General features: G+C 57.1%; 5 protein-coding genes across 5 annotated transcripts; 2 read left to right on the forward strand and 3 right to left on the reverse strand.

Annotated features, from left to right (window-relative positions):
• Nucleotides 1-447: 447 nt before the first annotated feature.
• VOLCADRAFT_91220 (uncharacterized protein) lies at nt 448-1,836 on the reverse strand (the record flags this gene model as incomplete). Its single annotated transcript, XM_002950795.1, has 3 exons — nt 448-715; nt 1,231-1,335; nt 1,439-1,836. 3 exons carry the CDS (start codon nt 1,834-1,836, stop codon nt 448-450), a joined length of 771 nt encoding a protein of 256 aa, XP_002950841.1.
• Nucleotides 1,837-2,382: 546 nt separating this feature from the next.
• VOLCADRAFT_91221 (uncharacterized protein) lies at nt 2,383-5,204 on the reverse strand (the record flags this gene model as incomplete). Its single annotated transcript, XM_002950796.1, has 6 exons — nt 2,383-2,597; nt 2,777-2,956; nt 3,635-3,715; nt 4,084-4,135; nt 4,353-4,452; nt 4,819-5,204. 6 exons carry the CDS (start codon nt 5,202-5,204, stop codon nt 2,383-2,385), a joined length of 1,014 nt encoding a protein of 337 aa, XP_002950842.1.
• A 116-nt stretch (nt 5,205-5,320) lies between these two features.
• On the reverse strand, nt 5,321-10,029 carry VOLCADRAFT_91222 (uncharacterized protein; the record flags this gene model as incomplete). The annotated part of the gene is made up of 7 exons (XM_002950797.1): nt 5,321-5,343; nt 5,593-5,831; nt 6,569-6,956; nt 7,205-7,248; nt 8,031-8,103; nt 8,675-9,390; nt 9,935-10,029. Coding segments are annotated over 7 exons (1,578 nt in total), but the record flags the coding sequence as incomplete, so codon positions are not given.
• A 643-nt stretch (nt 10,030-10,672) lies between these two features.
• VOLCADRAFT_109778 (uncharacterized protein) lies at nt 10,673-13,069 on the forward strand. The gene is made up of 5 exons (XM_002950688.1): nt 10,673-11,018; nt 11,110-11,346; nt 11,579-11,706; nt 12,201-12,290; nt 12,566-13,069. Exons 1-5 carry the CDS (start codon nt 10,694-10,696, stop codon nt 12,620-12,622), a joined length of 837 nt encoding a protein of 278 aa, XP_002950734.1. The 5' UTR covers nt 10,673-10,693; the 3' UTR covers nt 12,623-13,069.
• A 99-nt stretch (nt 13,070-13,168) lies between these two features.
• VOLCADRAFT_91224 (uncharacterized protein) lies at nt 13,169-16,412 on the forward strand (the record flags this gene model as incomplete). Its single annotated transcript, XM_002950689.1, has 6 exons — nt 13,169-13,290; nt 13,586-13,644; nt 14,364-14,564; nt 14,990-15,126; nt 15,797-15,935; nt 16,296-16,412. Coding segments are annotated over 6 exons (774 nt in total), but the record flags the coding sequence as incomplete, so codon positions are not given.
• Nucleotides 16,413-17,649: the final 1,237 nt, after the last annotated feature.

Raw genomic sequence — 17,649 nt, forward strand, 5'->3', positions numbered from 1 at the left:
TATTATTATCAGTTGGAATGATTTCGGCCCACAGGTGATGATAACCCAGAGGTACTTACTTGCGCAGCTCCCAAAGCGGCGCCAGCGGCAGACTCCGAAACTGCTGTTGTCGTCTTAAAACACAGGCGGCCTACAATTCTACACGGCTTTTACAGCCGGATTCATGGCGTAATGAAACGCCGGAACACTGCTGCAGCACTGTTTAGCCAGCGCATTACATTACTTCTTGTGTTGCACCACTGCGACGCAACATGATGTCTGCTGCGATCAAAGCATACACACATATAATACACACGTGCGGGCGATCGATCCCGCGCACGATGTACCACGCCGACCCCTGCGACGCATTACCAATCGCCGCCACACCTCTCCCTCCTGTACCTTTATGTTGTTTTAAGCGTCCTCACCCAACTCACTTTTCACTCTCGCTGTTCCTCCCAAGGCAGATCAGCCCCGCAGCGCCCGGCCGTCCATAGAGCCAGCCAGGGGACTGGGGACCAGCGCAGCACCCGCCGGGGCCCTATCCATCTCCACGCCAACCGGCACTGGGATGACCATTGCCGAGCGCGACTGCTGCTGCTGCTGCTGCTGCGACTGGCTGGCGAGGTAGAGGTCGGGCAGGGCCGCGAGAGTACTGCTGAGGCTCAGACTGGAGGCCGAGGAGGTGTCCGGCCCCGATCCAGGCCCTGCGGGGTGCTCGGCTTGCTGCGGGGGGCTGTCGGAGTAGGACCGACGCCCGCGGAGGCGGGCAACGGGGACGAGGGGGGGATGAGGGGGATGAGGGGACGGACCGTGGGGGGCATGAGAGTAGTAGGGTTAGGAGTGCTGGTCCACGTGCTGTGTGGAGGCGTGGGGCGCATAGCTTTGTGTTGGTACAAAAAAGAGATGGATAGGGGGCCCCTCGCCTGTTTGTCTCGATAGCCCTGACAACTGACGATCTCTTGTACTACGGCTGCCGACAACTTCAAACAGACGTGTGTATTGAAAACAGGACGATGAGGCAATAGGAATCCGACCAAAAACCAAATATAAAACCACCAAACAAGATCTAAAAACGATATCATCTAGGTGGTCACTAGCAACGTGTAACCACTTGACCACGAGAATATATTTTTTGTTATCGAGATAAAATGTCATTTATAAAAGTGAACTTGTCTCTCTTCCTCGCCATTATCCGGGGAACACCAGCATCACCACACGAGGCTGCCGCCACAGCCTCCGTCACCTTACCGCCCGCAGACCGCGTCGAGTGCTGCCAGATCACAGAGCCGTTGGCTCCGACTGACCATCACCAACAGCACCACCACCAGCAGCATGGCCCATGGAACAATCAATCTGGGCCGGGCTGGCGGCGGCGGCGGTGTCGGCGGCAAAATCGACCCCGTCACCGCCGTCGGCGACCTCCGGCCCCTCCTCATCCTCATCCTCATCCCCGCACCTGCGAAAGCTCCGTCCGCCGCTGCGGCGGCCCTTGGTCACGCTGAACCGGCTGGGCGATACCAGGGGGTCGCATGCGGACACCAGACCGCCCGTAGGGGAGCCGTGGACGGCGGGCAGAGGCGGCAGAGCGTCCGCGGGGGAGGGAGTGCCGCCGTCCGCATCGCGACCGTCCTCGTTCGAGCCGGAGGCGCTGCCGTCGCCGGAGGCGGCGGCGGCGCGTGGCTGTGAAGGCGGCGGCGGCGGCGGCGGCGCCATGCCAGGGTTAGCCAGCGGCGGAAGCGAGGACGGCTGCGCAGTTGATGCGGAATGCAACAGATTCGTGGTAGTGTTCGCCCACACGGATAACGCATTGATGTTATTGACTACAATTTTTCGAACCCAGCAAGCGGTAGCCATGAAAAATGGCTTTATGTGCCCATGTCCAGAATTTCAAAGATTCCATCTTAGGAGGCCTTTATTTATTTAATGTGTTTCTGATGTGTCAATACAAAACGCCCAGCTACCTGTTCGGACCCATGGGTCGCTGTCTTAACAGGTCGCTTAGGAGTGCGGTTCGCCAGGGCCCGCTCCGCTGCCGCCAGAGCTACCTCCTCCCCGGCGCTGTGGGCCAGGTCGTCGTCGTCGTCGTCATTGTTATTGTTGTTGAGGTGGCTGCTGCGGCTGCCGGGGCGAGGAGTGGAACCTGCGACGGAGGCGGGAGAGGGCGCCGGAGCGCCACCGCCGCCGCCGCCGCTGCCGCCGCCGCCGCTGCCGCCGTGGACGCCGGATCCTGGGCCGCCGTTCGCCGTCTGTCCTAGCGGCGTCGACGGAAGACCTCCCGCCGCCACAGTTGCAGCGGCACCGCCAGCGCCTGCAGCCAGCCCCGTATATTCGTCCGGACGTTCAGTCCCCTGACGACAAGCCTAACGGCGTTGCTAAACTCACAAAACATTTCCACCTCTCCTACAACACCAGCACCAGCACCAGCACCAGCACCAGCACCAGCACCAGCACCAGCACCAGCACCAGCACCAGCACCAGCACCAGCACCAGCACCAGCACCAGCACCAGCACCAGCACCAGCACCAGCACCAGCACCAGCACCAGCACCAGCACCAGCACCAGCACCAGTAGTACCAGTACCAGTACCGCGCAGTACTTGCCCTCCGACAGCCCGCCTAACCCACTCCAGCACACTCACCTCCATTCAAGCGCGGACCGCCACCGCCAATAACGTGGTGCCCCATCACCGCACCACCACCACCACCACCAGCAGGATGATGATGATGATGTTGATGATGATGATGGCCTCCCATTCCGTGCGGCGGCGCGGCCCCCACACCGCCGCCGCCCCCACCCATCAGCCCAGCTGTGTTGGGATCACGCGCCATGAAGGGCGCGGCCCAGGGCTGCGCCAGCGGGTTCAGCCGGGACGGACTTGGCGGCGGCAGCGACATGGTGCTGGCGCCGCCGGCGCTGCCAGAGGACGCACCGCGGCCGCTGCCGGCGCTGTGGCCCCCGCTACGCGTAGGAGAGCCTGCTTCATGATGTGAGAAGAGGGAATAACCACACCACACCATGTACCGCAGCGAGGAGGACGAGAGGTAGGCGAGGGGGGTAAAGCTCTGTGCGCTTATTGTGAGAGTGCGAGTGTGTGTTGAGCTACGTGTGGCAACACCGTCAACTTGTTGTGTAGCTGATGTCTCTTGCGCTATTACATACATACATAGGCAGGCGGCTGGCAGAGGTTAAGGCCTGACTTCTGCTCCCGGCCGACCTGGGTTCAAGTTCGCCTGCCGGCTTCTCGGGTGTTTGAGGAATGTTAAAATGGGAGGTGGCCCCCCATCACATGGACGATGTAGGACGTGAAAAAATCAACTTGCGAGCTGACCAGGAACTAAGTTGAGGCGCCGTTGATCCGCTAGATTTGGTTGGATGCTGGTGGTGAGTTGCCGAACCCAACAAATACATTCTGAAGTCAGATGGGGTGACGGATTAGGGTGCCCCTCTAGCAGGGGAGAGCAGGGACTGCCCCGGGAAAGGGGGCCGCTGGCGAAGTTAACCACCCTGTAACAACATACATACATACATAGGCATATGCATATCTATGCCTTGTTTCTGGTAAAAACAAGAACTGACCGCTCCACCAACCGCCTAACATGGCAGGTTCTCCTTTCAGCCGATGTTCTCGGCTTGCTGTGCCCCCTGTGCCCACCATCACCTGACACGGCCCCACTGGTGCTCGGAGAGAGGGGGGCGCCCGGGAGGGGGGCGCCGTAGTAGAAGCCGGGCAGACCTCGAGGGGGAGGACGAGGAGGAGGAGGAGGAGGAGGAAGAAGGGGGGAAATGACGAACCACCGCAGGAGAGAGGGGGGAAGGGGGAGAGGTAAACACAACGTGCAACAAGGGGGGAAAGGGGCATTCGTAATACACAAAGCCCAACACTGCTCTGCTCGCTAGCGCCTCCGCCCTCCCCCTTCCCTCCCCCCCTTCCCCATCCCTAGCAAGCAAGCACCGGAGGTAACCCCCTCCCACAGCAGTGGCGATAGACCACCACCTCCTCGCGCCGACCCCCCCCACACAAAAACACAATGCAATGTGGACAACCACCACCATCATCACCACCACCACCACCACCACCAGCTCACGCTGGTTTGCCCTTACCAGTGATGAAGCCGCCCGGCTGGGCCGCCACCATACCGGCCATGAACGCCGTCTGCGGATGAGAGGGCGGGAGACGGCGGGAGCGGGCGGGAGAGGGCAGGAGAGGCATCGCTGCGGTGGTGGTGGTGACCTCCTTTCCCCCCCCCCCACCACCACACACGGAGCGCCGCAGTGAAACCCGCGCGGCCCGCAACAGTCAGCGAGAACAGTCATCAGTTCTCCAGCAGCAAATAGTTCTCCAGCAGAGCAGCAGCAGCAGCCGCACCCACCTGCAGATCCATGGGGGCGTATCCCGCCGTCGCACCGACCCCCACACCGCCCCCCAGCGCCGCAACGTCCAGGGGCATAAGGCCTCCGGGGGCTAGGAACCTGAGCTCGGGAGGCCCGGTGACAAGTGGCGAGGAGGAAACATGATCTTCAGCGTCCAATTATTGGGAGGGTGAGTGGAAATAGTGACGGACATGTTTGCTCGGGCTCGGACTCGGGCTGTCCGTTCTTTCGAGATGAGAAAAGAATCGAATCGAATCCTTAAAGAAAAAGGAAGGAGAGGAGGAAAAAATAGTTTCCCTGCTCTCCCGTTCTAATTTTCCCCCTATAGGGAAGGGGGGAGGGAGGCGCGAGGGGCAGATAGAGAGCGAGACAGGTTAATACGAACAGACAGACAGACAGACAGACAGGCAGAACCAATACTTTTGAGAAACACCGACCTGCTACCGATCCGCGTGACCCACTCACCCTCCGGTCTTCATCATGTAATCGGTCAACGCAGACATATCAGTCCCCGGCGGCAAGCTGAGGGTCGAGGGAATCAGCGCCATCGGCGGACTGCCCGGCGGCAGCGGCAGCGGCGGCATCCCCAGCGCCGGATCCAGCGGCGCCATCGGACCCATGGGTCCCATCGGCATGTACGACATCATACTGACGCCGGCGGCGGCGCCGCCGCCAGAGCAGTTGAGGCTGGCGCCGCCGCTGCTGTAGCCGCCTCCGCCGCCGGATGATGACGACGCACCGCCCTTGGAGGTGGTAGCGCCGCCGGTGCTGGTGCCGGTGGTGAAGGAAGCGCCGCTGGCAGTGCCGGCAGCGCTACCGCCACCGCCGCCGCCGCCGCCGCTGCTTGTCATGCGGTTGACATACAGCGGCGGGGAGCCCCCGGGTGCACTGCTCGGGTCGTACCCTGAACCGGCAGTGCGTAATGTTGTAACGTTGATATTAATAATATTATTAGGTGATACGTTACTTATTGGCTTTTGACCTTTTCACCTGTTGGCAGAGCAGAGCAGAGCATAGAGCAGAGCACAGAGCAGGGGTCGTAAACTCCCCTCCTCGGGGGGGTGGGGGGTAAATCATAAAAACCGCCAGGAGTGGGGACAAAGAGTAACAGCAGCAGCAGCTGCAGTCGCGCCGGTCCGAATCCTTCCGTACACACAGTACACAGCAGTTACCGGTCGTTTAACAGAATAGGGAGGGACCTTACAGTATCGTATCCTCTTTCGCTCCTTCAGAACACACCTCGCGGTATGCCGTACGGCGCAAACGCCAGGTGGTCCAAGTGGCCACCGCGGCCCGGAGACGGCGGCATCGCAGGCGCCATTATGTACGGCGTAGCGCCGTACGATTCGGGCGCCATCGGGATGTAACCAGCGGAGGGATGGTAGCTGCCCAGGCTGCCGTACCCTCCGGCGCCGCCACCGCTGACGCCGCTGCCTCCGCCGCCAGGCGGCGAGTAGCTGTAATCGTCACGGCTTGTCCTGTGGATGCGTGCCCGGCAAGAGCACAACTTAAAAGAGCATACATATCTACATACATATCTACATACATATCTACATACATATCTACATACATATCTACATACATATCTACATACATATCTACATACATATCTACATACATATCTACATACATATCTACATACATATCTACATACATATCTACATACATATCTACATACATATCTACATACATATCTACACATACATGACTAGGGAATGTAAGTAAACCGGCCGACATGGATCATTCATCGACCAACTAAATATCTGATAAACACATCAACCAACACACACCAGCATGCGTGGTAACTCGGCTCCGCCACCCCCTAGCCCTAGCCCGGCCCGTCCACATCCCGTGGACCCATCACACCCATCCTGCGACATCACATGACAACTGTGTCGTCACGCGACGACTTCCTACCTCCCCAAGTACCCCTCTGTCGCCCATGTCGCGGCTTTCCCTTCGCCTCCCCCCCTTCCGCCAGTCCCCTCCTCCGCCTCCTGCTACTACTGCTACTCCTCCTGCTACTACTACTACTACTGCCAAGAGGTACAGGAGGCGCAAGACTCCTAAGAACCCCAACCCCATCCCGGGGGTAGAAGAACCAACTCCTCCAAAAACACAAACCGAATTGCAAAACTTTACCCTCTTGCCGCCCCCCCCCCCCCCACACACACACGCACACGAACATCGATCACAGGCTGACCGGGGGGCTCACCGGGCATTGCCGCCACCGTGGCCGCCACCTCCCCGCTCCTGCTGCCCTTTGAGAGCCGCCGCGCAGGGTACGACAGACCGGGGCGGCGGCTGGTAGCAGAAGTCCACGCCCAGCACGCGCTGCTGCCGGGCCACAGCTTGGCCCTGATAACGGCCCTCGCAAAGGTCCTTGTAACGGTCAACTGCTGCAACGATAACGTTAACCGCCTGAAGGACCTGCGCTTCCTCGCCGTCCACGACGACCATACGGCACGGTCGCCGGGAGCCGCCGCCGCCGCCGCCGCCGGGTGTTGCCGCCAGGAGCTGCTGTGCCGTACGATTCTCGGTCCAGCTTTTGATGTCCGCCCCCGTGACGCGCATGATCTCGCGGACGCTGCTGCCGCTGGGGCCTGTATGTACGTAAGCATGTACGTATGTATGTACGTATGTACGTTATGTATGTACGTTACCCAGATAGAGCCCGGTGTAAAAAAGGAGCCAGGGGCCCAAACGAGCCGAGAAGCCACAAGCTGGGCATCGGCTCGTACTGGCCAGTTTGCAGGTGTACGGTGTACGGCCCCCACGACCATCTATACACACACAAGCTAGATAAGCAGTAGTGCAGTAACACACACATCGGCAGCGACACTCATCTCACCAATAACGAAGCCCGCTGCGAGAAGGGTAATGCGAAGGATCATCCTGCGGGGTATAGGGTAATGGTGGCGGTGGTTATGGTGGTGGTTATGGTGGCGGTTGTGGCGGTTGTGGTTATGGTGGTGGCGATTGTGGTGGCGGTGATGTTAGTTCGTCAGCACGGGAACAAAGCCACAATCACATAGCACCCACATCCGCACATCCGCACACAACTGTTGTTGTTGTTGTTGTGTTGGGCCGCGAAAAAACGTTTCCATAGCGGTTATGGATGTGGCAGTTATGGACCAGTCACGGATTGGTAGTGGGATTTCAGTGGGATATCCGGGAGCCCCTAGGGCCCCGGGGGGCCGTGCGAGGATGTGAGTGCCAGTGGGGGCCAGGGGGATATAGCCCCCGTGGGCTAAAACAAGGGGGACGGGATAACCCCCCTGGAGTCCGCACATATATCGCGGAATGGTACGGCGGGACTTCTTGAAAAAGATCTCTTGCCTTGCCGTAAATAGTAAAGAACGGCGTTAGACAACATCTACGGGGCTGTCACACATACATACATACATACATTGTCACGGTAGGTGCCGATTGTCACATCTGGCGGGTCAAAGGCTCAAGAGTATTAACAGTCAATAACAGCCGTGTTATCGAGGTCGTACGATATTATCAGGAATGGGCTTTATTCCCCTATAGCAGGTGCCACTGCTAATACCACTACTACTACTTTTCGTCAATTGAAAATCGCCGACCTGCAAACAGAGAGACGCACAGGTCGTCAACCCAACCCAACCCGCCAACACCCCCCAACCCCAACACACATCCCCCCCAACACCCACCCTTGGGGGGTCTTCTCCGCGCTGACGATACCCTGCTCCTCGTTCTCAACACCCTCGCCCGGCCGCCGAGGACCTGAGGGGGGCGCCGGCTTGGTTTTGGGGTTATTGAACTATATTGCACATTTGTTTCAGCTGGGTGACCACGCGTGTGTGTGTGTGTGTAAGAGGTGTGAGATGCACGGATGAGATTGCGGCGGAGAGTGTTACTCGGGGTGTTGGGAAATTAATTAGTTGGGAGCTGGTTAGTTGGGGGTTCGGTTAGTTGCAAGGTGGTTAGTAAGGGAGGTTAGTGTAGTGGTGTACTACGAGGGAGGGCGGCAGAGGAGGCTCCTCGGGGGGGGGGGGCTCTCCTTGCCCTGGTTCTTCCTCCGCAGATTGCTATATTGCTGGAATACTCCGAGATCCGTGTGCTGCCGCTTCGTTTTTGGTTCATCACATGCGACAATGTATGTTCAACAAGAGAGAGACCGTCGTGCAGTAGGGGGGGGGCCCAGCATGGCGGAGGGTAGGACGCACGGCCACACGAGCACGCACTCTTTGAAATGAAAAGGCCTAAACAAAAAGGCCTAAACAAACTACCTACAAGGTCTGTACATCAAAGTGCCGTACCATACAGATGCCGTAGCCGTACGGCAAACACTCACCGCTGGGCTGGACCCATTTTGGATCGCGCTCGTGGGGATGGTGGTGCGCGTTGCCACCGCGGCCGTGCAGTCCGCGACCCCCTCCGCCGTGCGCGTCCGCCGCCGCGGCAGCTAAGGCGTACACAGGGCGGTTACCGGCCAGCTTGTGGTGGTTAATGAAATCGACCATGTGGGTCAGACTGCTCGGGTTGGCGTCGCCGCCAGCGTCCGTACCTGGCTCCGAAGCCGGTGCGCCGCCGCCGCTGCTGCCGCCGCCGCCGCCGCCGCCACCGCCCTGGGTGTAGCTGGCGGCGCTGTGGCGGCGCTCCCGGTGCGAGGGCAGCCCGCCAGGACCGTGTTCGTTGCCGTACGAATATCCATCATGTGTGTCACGATTTACATTAATAGAAGGTGGACGTGGTGGCCGCGGCTCTACTGATGACGGCGCGCTGTGCGATTGGGGCGCGGTGGGGTCGTAGACGCCGCCGCCGCTGCCGCCGGCACCCGCATGCAGAGCGTGGTGGTTTCCTGACTGAGATTGGTTGATGGAATACTGAACTGCTGCTGCTGCGTTTTGTTGTTGTTGCTGCTGCAGCTGGTGCTGCTGCTGATTTGCAGAAGCGCCGGACAGGCGCGCTGCTGCAGCTGCGGCGTGAGCCGCGGCCGCGGCAGCCGCTGCGGTGGACGGCAGGAAGGCTGGCGCGTTCACGTCCAGAGTCGGGGACTCAGGCCGAGATCTGTTTTTTTGGGTAGTTCAAATGATTCAGGGTGTGGAGCGATTGTTAATGGAAAGATCGGATAAGTAGATTAAGAAAAAAAAGTAGGCAAGCGGGAAAAATCAAAACGAGGTAGAAAGCCGGCATGTAAAAGCACACAGGTTGTCAGGCGAATACATTTTTGACGCGGCGAAAAAATGCTTCCAGCAGAGCGCGGCATGCGAACCAACGCGAGCATGCCCCGGAAATTGGGAGGGAAAAGAGCCATCGGAAGACGAAGAAGAAGAAGACGAAGAAGACCGGACAAGCTTGTGCGGCGTCCGAGACCAGACAAACTTTCCCGCTTTATCAAGATGCGGTCTGTCACATGGGACAAACTGGACTCTTCTGCTACGTGTGTTGGCCGAGAAGTCGGCAGGAAAAGTCGCGGCGAGAGCCTCTTAAACCCAACTGGGAAAGCGCTGAACCCAACCTGCAGCCGCGCTGGAATGGAAAGCTGCCCAGAGCGGCTGAAAGCCTAAGGCAGAGAAGGTCTCGTTCTTTGATGTTTTGAACTGTCGCGTACCTTCCAGCCTGCGTGCCGGGCGGGATACCCTGCGCGGCGCCGGACTGCTGCCCAAAAGATGGCGGTGGCGGCGCCGACATAGCCTCGCTGACTCGCTGTGGATGGAGCGTGAGGGTATAAAGGATAATCCCCTTGGGATCAACGTGCCTGCTGCTGCGGGCGTTGCAGAAGATGGCTCGCGAAAGTCCTGCAGCGTAGGTGTGGAAGCAAAAAGCGCCACTTTTATTTCCTCATTTTGCACAGCGGCGGCCACCGTTGCAGCCAAACTATCATGCGCGTTGACAGACTTACGATTAAAGGTGATAGAAGAACAAAACAAGCTCCGTCACGGCAACAAGGTCTGCCGCCAACCCAACGTTTGAGACAACCTGGCCCCCAGTTCAACGCAAAGGGGAACAGCAATGGGATAGAGCTGCACGTGTGCGTTTGGCCAAGCAACTTCGGCAACAAAAGCACAGCTTCACAAATCCCACCTCTTGGGGACGGCGGTACTTGATCTCGATCGAATTATTGCGTTGCGTCCGAGGCCGCGACCCCCGGGCCTTTGGAACGAGTGCTTCGAAAGGTGAGCTGTTTGACTTTACCAACCACAACCATACCAATTTTATATGACGCTTCCAGCTTTTTCTATGTCTCGCTTCTTGCCAGCGAGACTTTCTCCCGCGCAAGGAATACGGCAATTCGGCAGGAGACCAAAACACAAAACACATGCAAATGCTTTCTGCTGCATTTCGTTAGCGTTTACATAATTTGCACGCCATGGCTTCGTCTCTTCTTCGCCCACAATTTGTTGCCTGCCCTGTTCGCAGCTGCAGGATTGTGCCATTTGGCTCGGCTGGACAGCTTCGTAAAGTAGCATCCCTTGCATCCAATCGGCAAAATGTAGCAGCCGATGAATTGAGGGAAGGCTCCGTTCCAGACGTCCTAGGGAAGTTCAGCATGCCTGCTCTTGCCACGCTTGCCAGCCTTGTTTTGGCTGAGGCGCCTGCATCGGCAGAAGCTTTGATTTCCTCAAATCCATTCGCTGGCGTTCAGGCAAATAGCTTGTATGTGACGCTAGCGCTGTTCCTCATGAGTGTTCCAGGTTTGTCCGTTCCCCAAACTACTTTTTCTGCTGTCCGGCCTGCCTGCCGATGATGACCCAATTGCAATGTAACAACTGGGTAATTATACAGGCATCTGGTCGCTCGTCAAGCGTGCACCACAGGCCGCCAAAAAGCGCTTGACGTTTGAGGTCCCTGGGCCAGCCGTTGAGGGCGCTATGCCGCTTGACGACCGTGCTCGGCAAATCTTCCGCTACTTTAAGCGGTACAATTACTCGGTGAAGGAGACGGGAGAGGTCATTACTTTCGAGGGCGTCTACGCAGCGGACAAGGGACAAGCGGCGGCTCTGGTTTTCTACACTTTCTGCGGTGAGGCCCCACTGGAGGGCGGGGGTGGGGTTACCTCTGGACTGGGTACCTCTGGATGTCCCCCCATCCCTGAGTCACTCGAGCTTGACGTTTGGGGGCGACGGTGGGAAGGTGGCTTCGTGGCCGCCGTGTTTCGTTCCCTATCACACAAGCTTGTATCACATGCCGACCATGTTGACGACACCCGTGCGCAAACCCTGTCCTGTTGCCTCCCTACCTCCCCACTCTACAGCGATGGCGAGCGTAGCGCTTGTGCTTTCCATTTTGGTGCCCGCGGTCGGTAACTGGTGGTACGCCCTGACGGCGGTATCGCCCGCGGCCTACACCTACTACATGCAGAAGGGTACCCGGCCTGAGCAGGTGGGTGTGAAGCACGCGGCTCTCGATGACGATGCGCAGCTCATTATATTGGGTTGTTGTATCTGGTCTGAGGGGAACAAGGTCCCCCTTCTTCCCTTGCCGTCCAGAGGATTGCTCGACATCGGTCAAAGCCTCCCTGCCCGGCGACGTGTGGGCGTGTGGGGCTAACATGTACTGTCTGTCTGTGCGGCCTCGGGGACATCACTGGGGCTGTCCTTCTTCTTCTTCTTTGCTGACCCTCCAAACGGAAACATCCGTATTCTTTTAGTGTCGTGTAGGCCGTGCAAACCAGTGCTGCTTGATTTGAGCAACGATTTCTGCTGGAAAATGCAGTAGTTGAGTCGCCCAGCTGTGAATTGTCGCGTTTGGATGGCTAAAGTATGGTCTATTGTGTGCCGATATTACAATTGTCTAATCGTGTTCTGTCCGTCCGCCCCGAAGAATACATCCTTGTGCGATCCTTCACCTGGCACCCTTCGTCTGCCGCGCTGCAGTTTAAGGTGAAGATGGTAACCGCCGACGATGAGAAGACGACGGATATAATAGTGGAGGGTGACAAGGAAGAGATTGAACGATTCTGGAAGGTGCGGTAGGGGTGTGAGGGGGGGGCTTAAGGAACTGTTTTAAGTCAGGCTCCTCTATATTTGCGGGGGACAGACCCCGATCGCAAAATGATGTAATGGATGGTGTGGGCTACCGATGTGGGCTTCGTTGTGTGCGTGCTTTGTACACCTTAGCAAACCCAACGCATATGCCTTTGACCGTGTGACTGGAAAATGTTGGGTGGTATATTATTCTTGATATCTAGGGATGTTGGAGAAAGCTTGCCTGTGCCACGAATGTGCTTGACCTTATGCAGGAGCTTGGACTAGTGGAGAAGGGGAAGGTGTACGTTAAGGGTATGCTGGAGGCTTGAAGAACGCCGACATCCCGACGGAGTTGAGAGCCATGCGCGTTTGGACCACGACGTCGGATAATGAGGGATTGCAGAGGCTTATCTTGCGAAAGGCCAATCCTTTGGGAAGCGATGCCGGAGAGTGTTGGGTGTCGTACATCATTTTTGGCTTTTGAGGACGTCGAAGAGAGAATGTTGTGAATATGAGCGGCAGCGTGCGTTAGAGACATCGGGGCTAGATTTTGACGATTTTGAGTGAGCACGTTGGATGAGTGTGAGAAATGTAGCCTCAAGAGGCGAATTTACCGCTAATTACGCGGTTTCGCGGTACCACTGAATGGAGGACACAGATTGCTGAATTCAAAATTAATAATCACTGGATTTCGTATGTGCAGTATGTCTAAATCGGCAAACATATTATGAGGGCTGCACTGCTTGCAAGGCCTTTTTGTAGATTTGCTGGGCGTCCAAGAGGTTCGCTTACCAATGTTGCCGCGCAAGCCTACACGTATAGAACTCAAGCCAGCAGACAAAGAGGAGGTCAGCTGAGACATGACGGAGATGGATGTTTTCGGAGGGTGTGGATGCTGATGCTAGGCTTTTGCATGCAGTACGAGCATCTGAAAGCCTTATTGGAGGAGCGCAAATTAGCAGCCCAGCAGGACGCAGTTTTCTCCGATCCTTTGCAGGTGCGGAATTGCGTGTGTGCGCCAGAGGCACCTGTGTCCGAGAGGCATTCCGGACGGTTGAGATACATGTCTGAAATGCTAATGAAACGTGAAGCTTATATCGCTGGCCCGGTCACGTCGTTGAGCATCTCGCTCGACAGACAGCTCGCTCGCACCTGAAATTTGCACGTATATATCCATATCGCACCCAAAGAGGATCATGATAAGGTCGTTCGTTGAACGCTTGAAACCACCGAAAGCCGTCATGCTCAAGGATGTTTTTCGCCTCTCGCCTTCACCGTCCATGCAACGCCAGGCGGACAAGCGGTCAACCGCGGCACGGATAGGTCTCCAGCGGAGGTGAAGCCCATGGAGGTGCGTTATGGGTTACGCAAACGGGAGAGTGAATGCGCTTAGACTTCCGCCCAAAGGCAGGTCGCTACCCAGGCTGGGTTTGTGTTAGGCAAAATGCGCAGCCGAGGGCGGCGGCGATCCGCTGTAACCAGCAGCCTCTAAGGAACAGTGCCACGAAGCGTAGCTGCACGCGCTCTTTCGACTAAATAACGTCGCTGAGCTTTACACGCTCAAATCCGCCCTGGACGAAGGGTTCACCTCCACTTCGTGACGAAGGGTTTACCTCCACTTCGTGCTAAGGACAAGGTAACGGCGCAACCGAGCTTTGCGTTCATGGATAGCAAAGGTTGTGACAACGCACGCTAACGGATAGCGGCACCGGGCAGCTGCAATGAAGGCCCTGACCTTGTCGCGGAGGGGGCGCCAGTATGGGGACTTTAGGCTGGGGGAAGTCCCGGGATGTGGGTAGGAGGTGTTTGGTGGGGTGCGGGATCTGGCGCTCAACTAGCGGCCGGGCGGTCCCTCCGTCAGCAGCCCGTGTCCCGTGTCAGAACGTCCGCGTTGCGGCCCAAGCCCCCATTCCTTCAGGAGAATGTCAGGCTGATTGTATGCTGGTTGTTGCTTTATATGCAAGCTCTTACGCAACTTAAATCCCGGACCCTGCTTTACGAACTGTTAAGCCCATAGCCCGAGATTCCATGACTGATGGAAACCATCTCCTAATTTTGTAATAAACGCAGGTCGAGATCAAGATCCGGCTGCCGGATCGCGCGGCGTACGACAATGTTGCTGCAGCGTTGGGGAAGGAACAGGGTCGCACGGCAAGCCACATGCAGGCCAATTACTTTTTCGACGGACCTGATCGGGAGCTCAACTCGCGGCGGGTGGTGCTGCGACTGCGAACCTACAACGGCACCGAGAAGGCGACCATCACGCTGAAGGTGCACCGGGAGCCCTCGGGGGGGACGCCGATCGATCATCGGTGCCACGGTGTCACATGTTGGTGATACTGCTGCAACTTAGAATGCGGCTTTGTTGACACTGCGCCCTTCGTGTCGAGTACGAGACGTACAGCGTCATGCATTGCGAATGACTCTTGGCACCTGCTAGGATGCGGCGCGTTGAAGGGCGTGGGGGTGGGGGGAGAATGACTGAAGTGAAACTCAGGTGCCCTGGTTGTTTGAGCTTAACCTCCTGCCCGCTTGGCTCTTCAGCTGGACCGGGTCCTGTCAGAGCCAAGGGAACACGAGTACAGGTTAACAGCTGGGTACGGAACCCAAACTGACAACCGAAAACCGTACTAACTGTACCTACCAAGTAACCTTCCTGGTTCACCAACAACGACCCGTATCGGACCGCCATGCAGGGCAAGCAGATCCTGGAAAACGGCATCGGTCGGGCTTCCGAGGTGGAGGAGGCGGTGGACCCGGCTGCGGCTGCCCGCTACCTGGCGGAACCTGACACCATGCTGGCGGAGGTACCGCTCATCAAAACCACCGCCGAGTGAGTAGTGGCCCTTTCGCTTGCTTTGGAGGAGGGGGCGAGGTGGTGCTGGTGGTGGTGATATATATACATACATGGTGGTGGTGTGTGTACATACATACATACATTATTAGATGTTGTTGGTGATGTATTATATCCTATATATTCTATATGTATTGTATTCTAAAAATTCTCTCTATATATATAGAAGGGTGGGGTTAAGGAGGGCATGTATGTGGAAAGGAAGAAATTATGGGACGCGTGTATGACGAAATATAGGAGGGGGTTAAGGGGTAAGATGAATGGAACACACACGAGGACCGGAGGCGGGACGGTAGCTGGTGTGCGGGGCAGATGAGCAAGGGACAGATATGCTGTGTTGAGAGAGCTGTGCGGGGTAGCACTGTGATTGCTGGAAGTGGTAGCATTAAATACTGAGTGGTAGCAGGCCCCCTTCCTACAGGGGGCGGGAAACAACTGTCAACTGGGGGGAATGCTGGAGATGGGAAGTAGGAGGCTGCCTAGGGACGATGGCGATTGAGGTCTTGAAGCTCGGGTAGTGTGCTGCAGCCGTTGATTTTCCGAGTTAAAAAAATTGGAGTCCTACCATGCTTTGTGCCATACGGTGTTTTTCCTTCGGTGCTGAAGCCACCGGCCCATCCCATCCCATCCCGCACCCATGCATCATCAGGAAATTCGGGCTGACATCGTTGGTGTGCCTTGGCGGGTTCCGAAACCAGCGCGACTGTTACTCTTGGGAGGGACACACCCTGGAGCTGGACGAGACGGACTTTGAGCACGGCACTCTTTACGAGATTGAGTGCGAAACGGTGCGAACCATGCCGTACCACGAGCACCCGTCAGCAAAGGAGGTGCTCAGCTGTGTTTACTTTTGCAGCTCTTTCTAGCTATCTGTCCAGACAACGCCCGACATTTTACTCTGGCATGTTACTCTGAATTTTCCAACGTCTCGGCCCATGCTAGGCGTTCAGGGAAGCCTAGGCAGCTATGACGGGGTGACTATGGCGCCTATATCAGGTCGATTCGTTAAATTAGCTGAGATCCGTTCGCTTCCCTCCTCCTCGACTGAAGTACTTTCTCGCCGTAGTTGTGTAGGTCTGCAGTTTGTGTAACAGCACCACCACGCTATCCTTTCCTTCCCCCTCCTACGCTCTGTACGGCACCCGCAGGAGCACCCGGAGGCCCTCCGCGACAAGCTTGAATCCTTCCTGGCCTCATTGGGAGTGTCATACTCGTACTCCCAAACGTCCAAGTTTGCCAATTTCATCAACAAGACGCTGCTTTAGGGTTTTAGGGACTTAGGCCTAGACGGGGCTGCTGGCGTAGAGCTAGAGCTGGCATAGACGCGCTGTGGTGGAGCTGGTGGAGTTGCTGCCCCACACGTCTTGCGTACATGATCGCGTTCACCTGGTGCAAGTGGATGCACTTGATGCGAGATAGATACTCCTGCCGTTGTGGCAGCCCAGTGACCTAGTGCCTCCTTAATGTAGGCATCCACAGTAGTTGTCTGTGCTTCCCCCTCTCTTGCCACCGTGTACGTGCGCGAAAGTGGCCAAGATGGCAGTGTATCTTGTCGCGCAACAGGTTGAACCCAGAGGCTGAAGGCCCGTTCTATCAGCTTTGAGGTCAGATGTCGTCCGGGAGGGGAGATGGGAGAGGAGGGCAGGGCGGAGAGCGGGTGGCGGGAGAGGAGGAGGGTAGGATGTAGGATGGTACCATTGGCGAGAGAGACGGTGGGAAACACGACACGTGCACGTGATTATTTATTCATATACGCACATCCCCAGCGGCCGCAAATAGGCGGGTAACGGGCGGTGTGGAGGCGGCGGGCGGTCATAATGATGATTGCACCTAGGGAGGAAAGTAATATTAAGCGGGAAAACGGAGGAAAATGAGTCGACAATCCGTACACACATCCATCCGTACACCAACCCACCTGCAGCACGCCCAGGTTAGCAACCTGGTCCTCCGGAGCGGGGTGGGTCACCACCGTGACGACAGCACGCTGTACATGTACGGCGTGCGTAAACGGTGGACAATATTTTACAATCATCGTGCAGGATGCACGGGGCTGGGTCCGTCTTTTGTTAAGTTTTGATTTCTACAGGTCAAGACAAACTGATGTGTCATCAATTCGCGGCGACAAGGGGTCGTCTGACGGCAGCACGGTGGTAAGGCACGGACCATTGCCCCCGGGAAATCCCGGGATCGAGATTTTTCAGGGTCGAAAATCCTCCGATGGTGGAAGGTATAGTGCCCCTAGTCGATGGATGGTGGTAACCTGGGATAAAGTTAACCTGCGAGCCAACCAGGAATGGAGCTTGGGCCGCCGTCGATCCAGCAGATTCCGTTGGATGCCGGTGGTGGGTGCGCAACCTGAGCGATCCAGTGAGTTGTTGACTAGGGTGACTGGATGAGGGCAGTGATTTTTTTTTCATTTAGGGGGGGTCTCAATTTATTCCAACCTAAGTAACAAAGTTGCTAGCGTCGCCGTTATGTATTCCTTAAGAGTGGGGCGCTGGG

The sequence above is a fragment of the Volvox carteri genome (assembly GCF_000143455.1).
Source record: "Volvox carteri f. nagariensis unplaced genomic scaffold VOLCAscaffold_20, whole genome shotgun sequence".
Lineage (NCBI taxonomy): Eukaryota > Viridiplantae > Chlorophyta > Chlorophyceae > Chlamydomonadales > Volvocaceae > Volvox > Volvox carteri.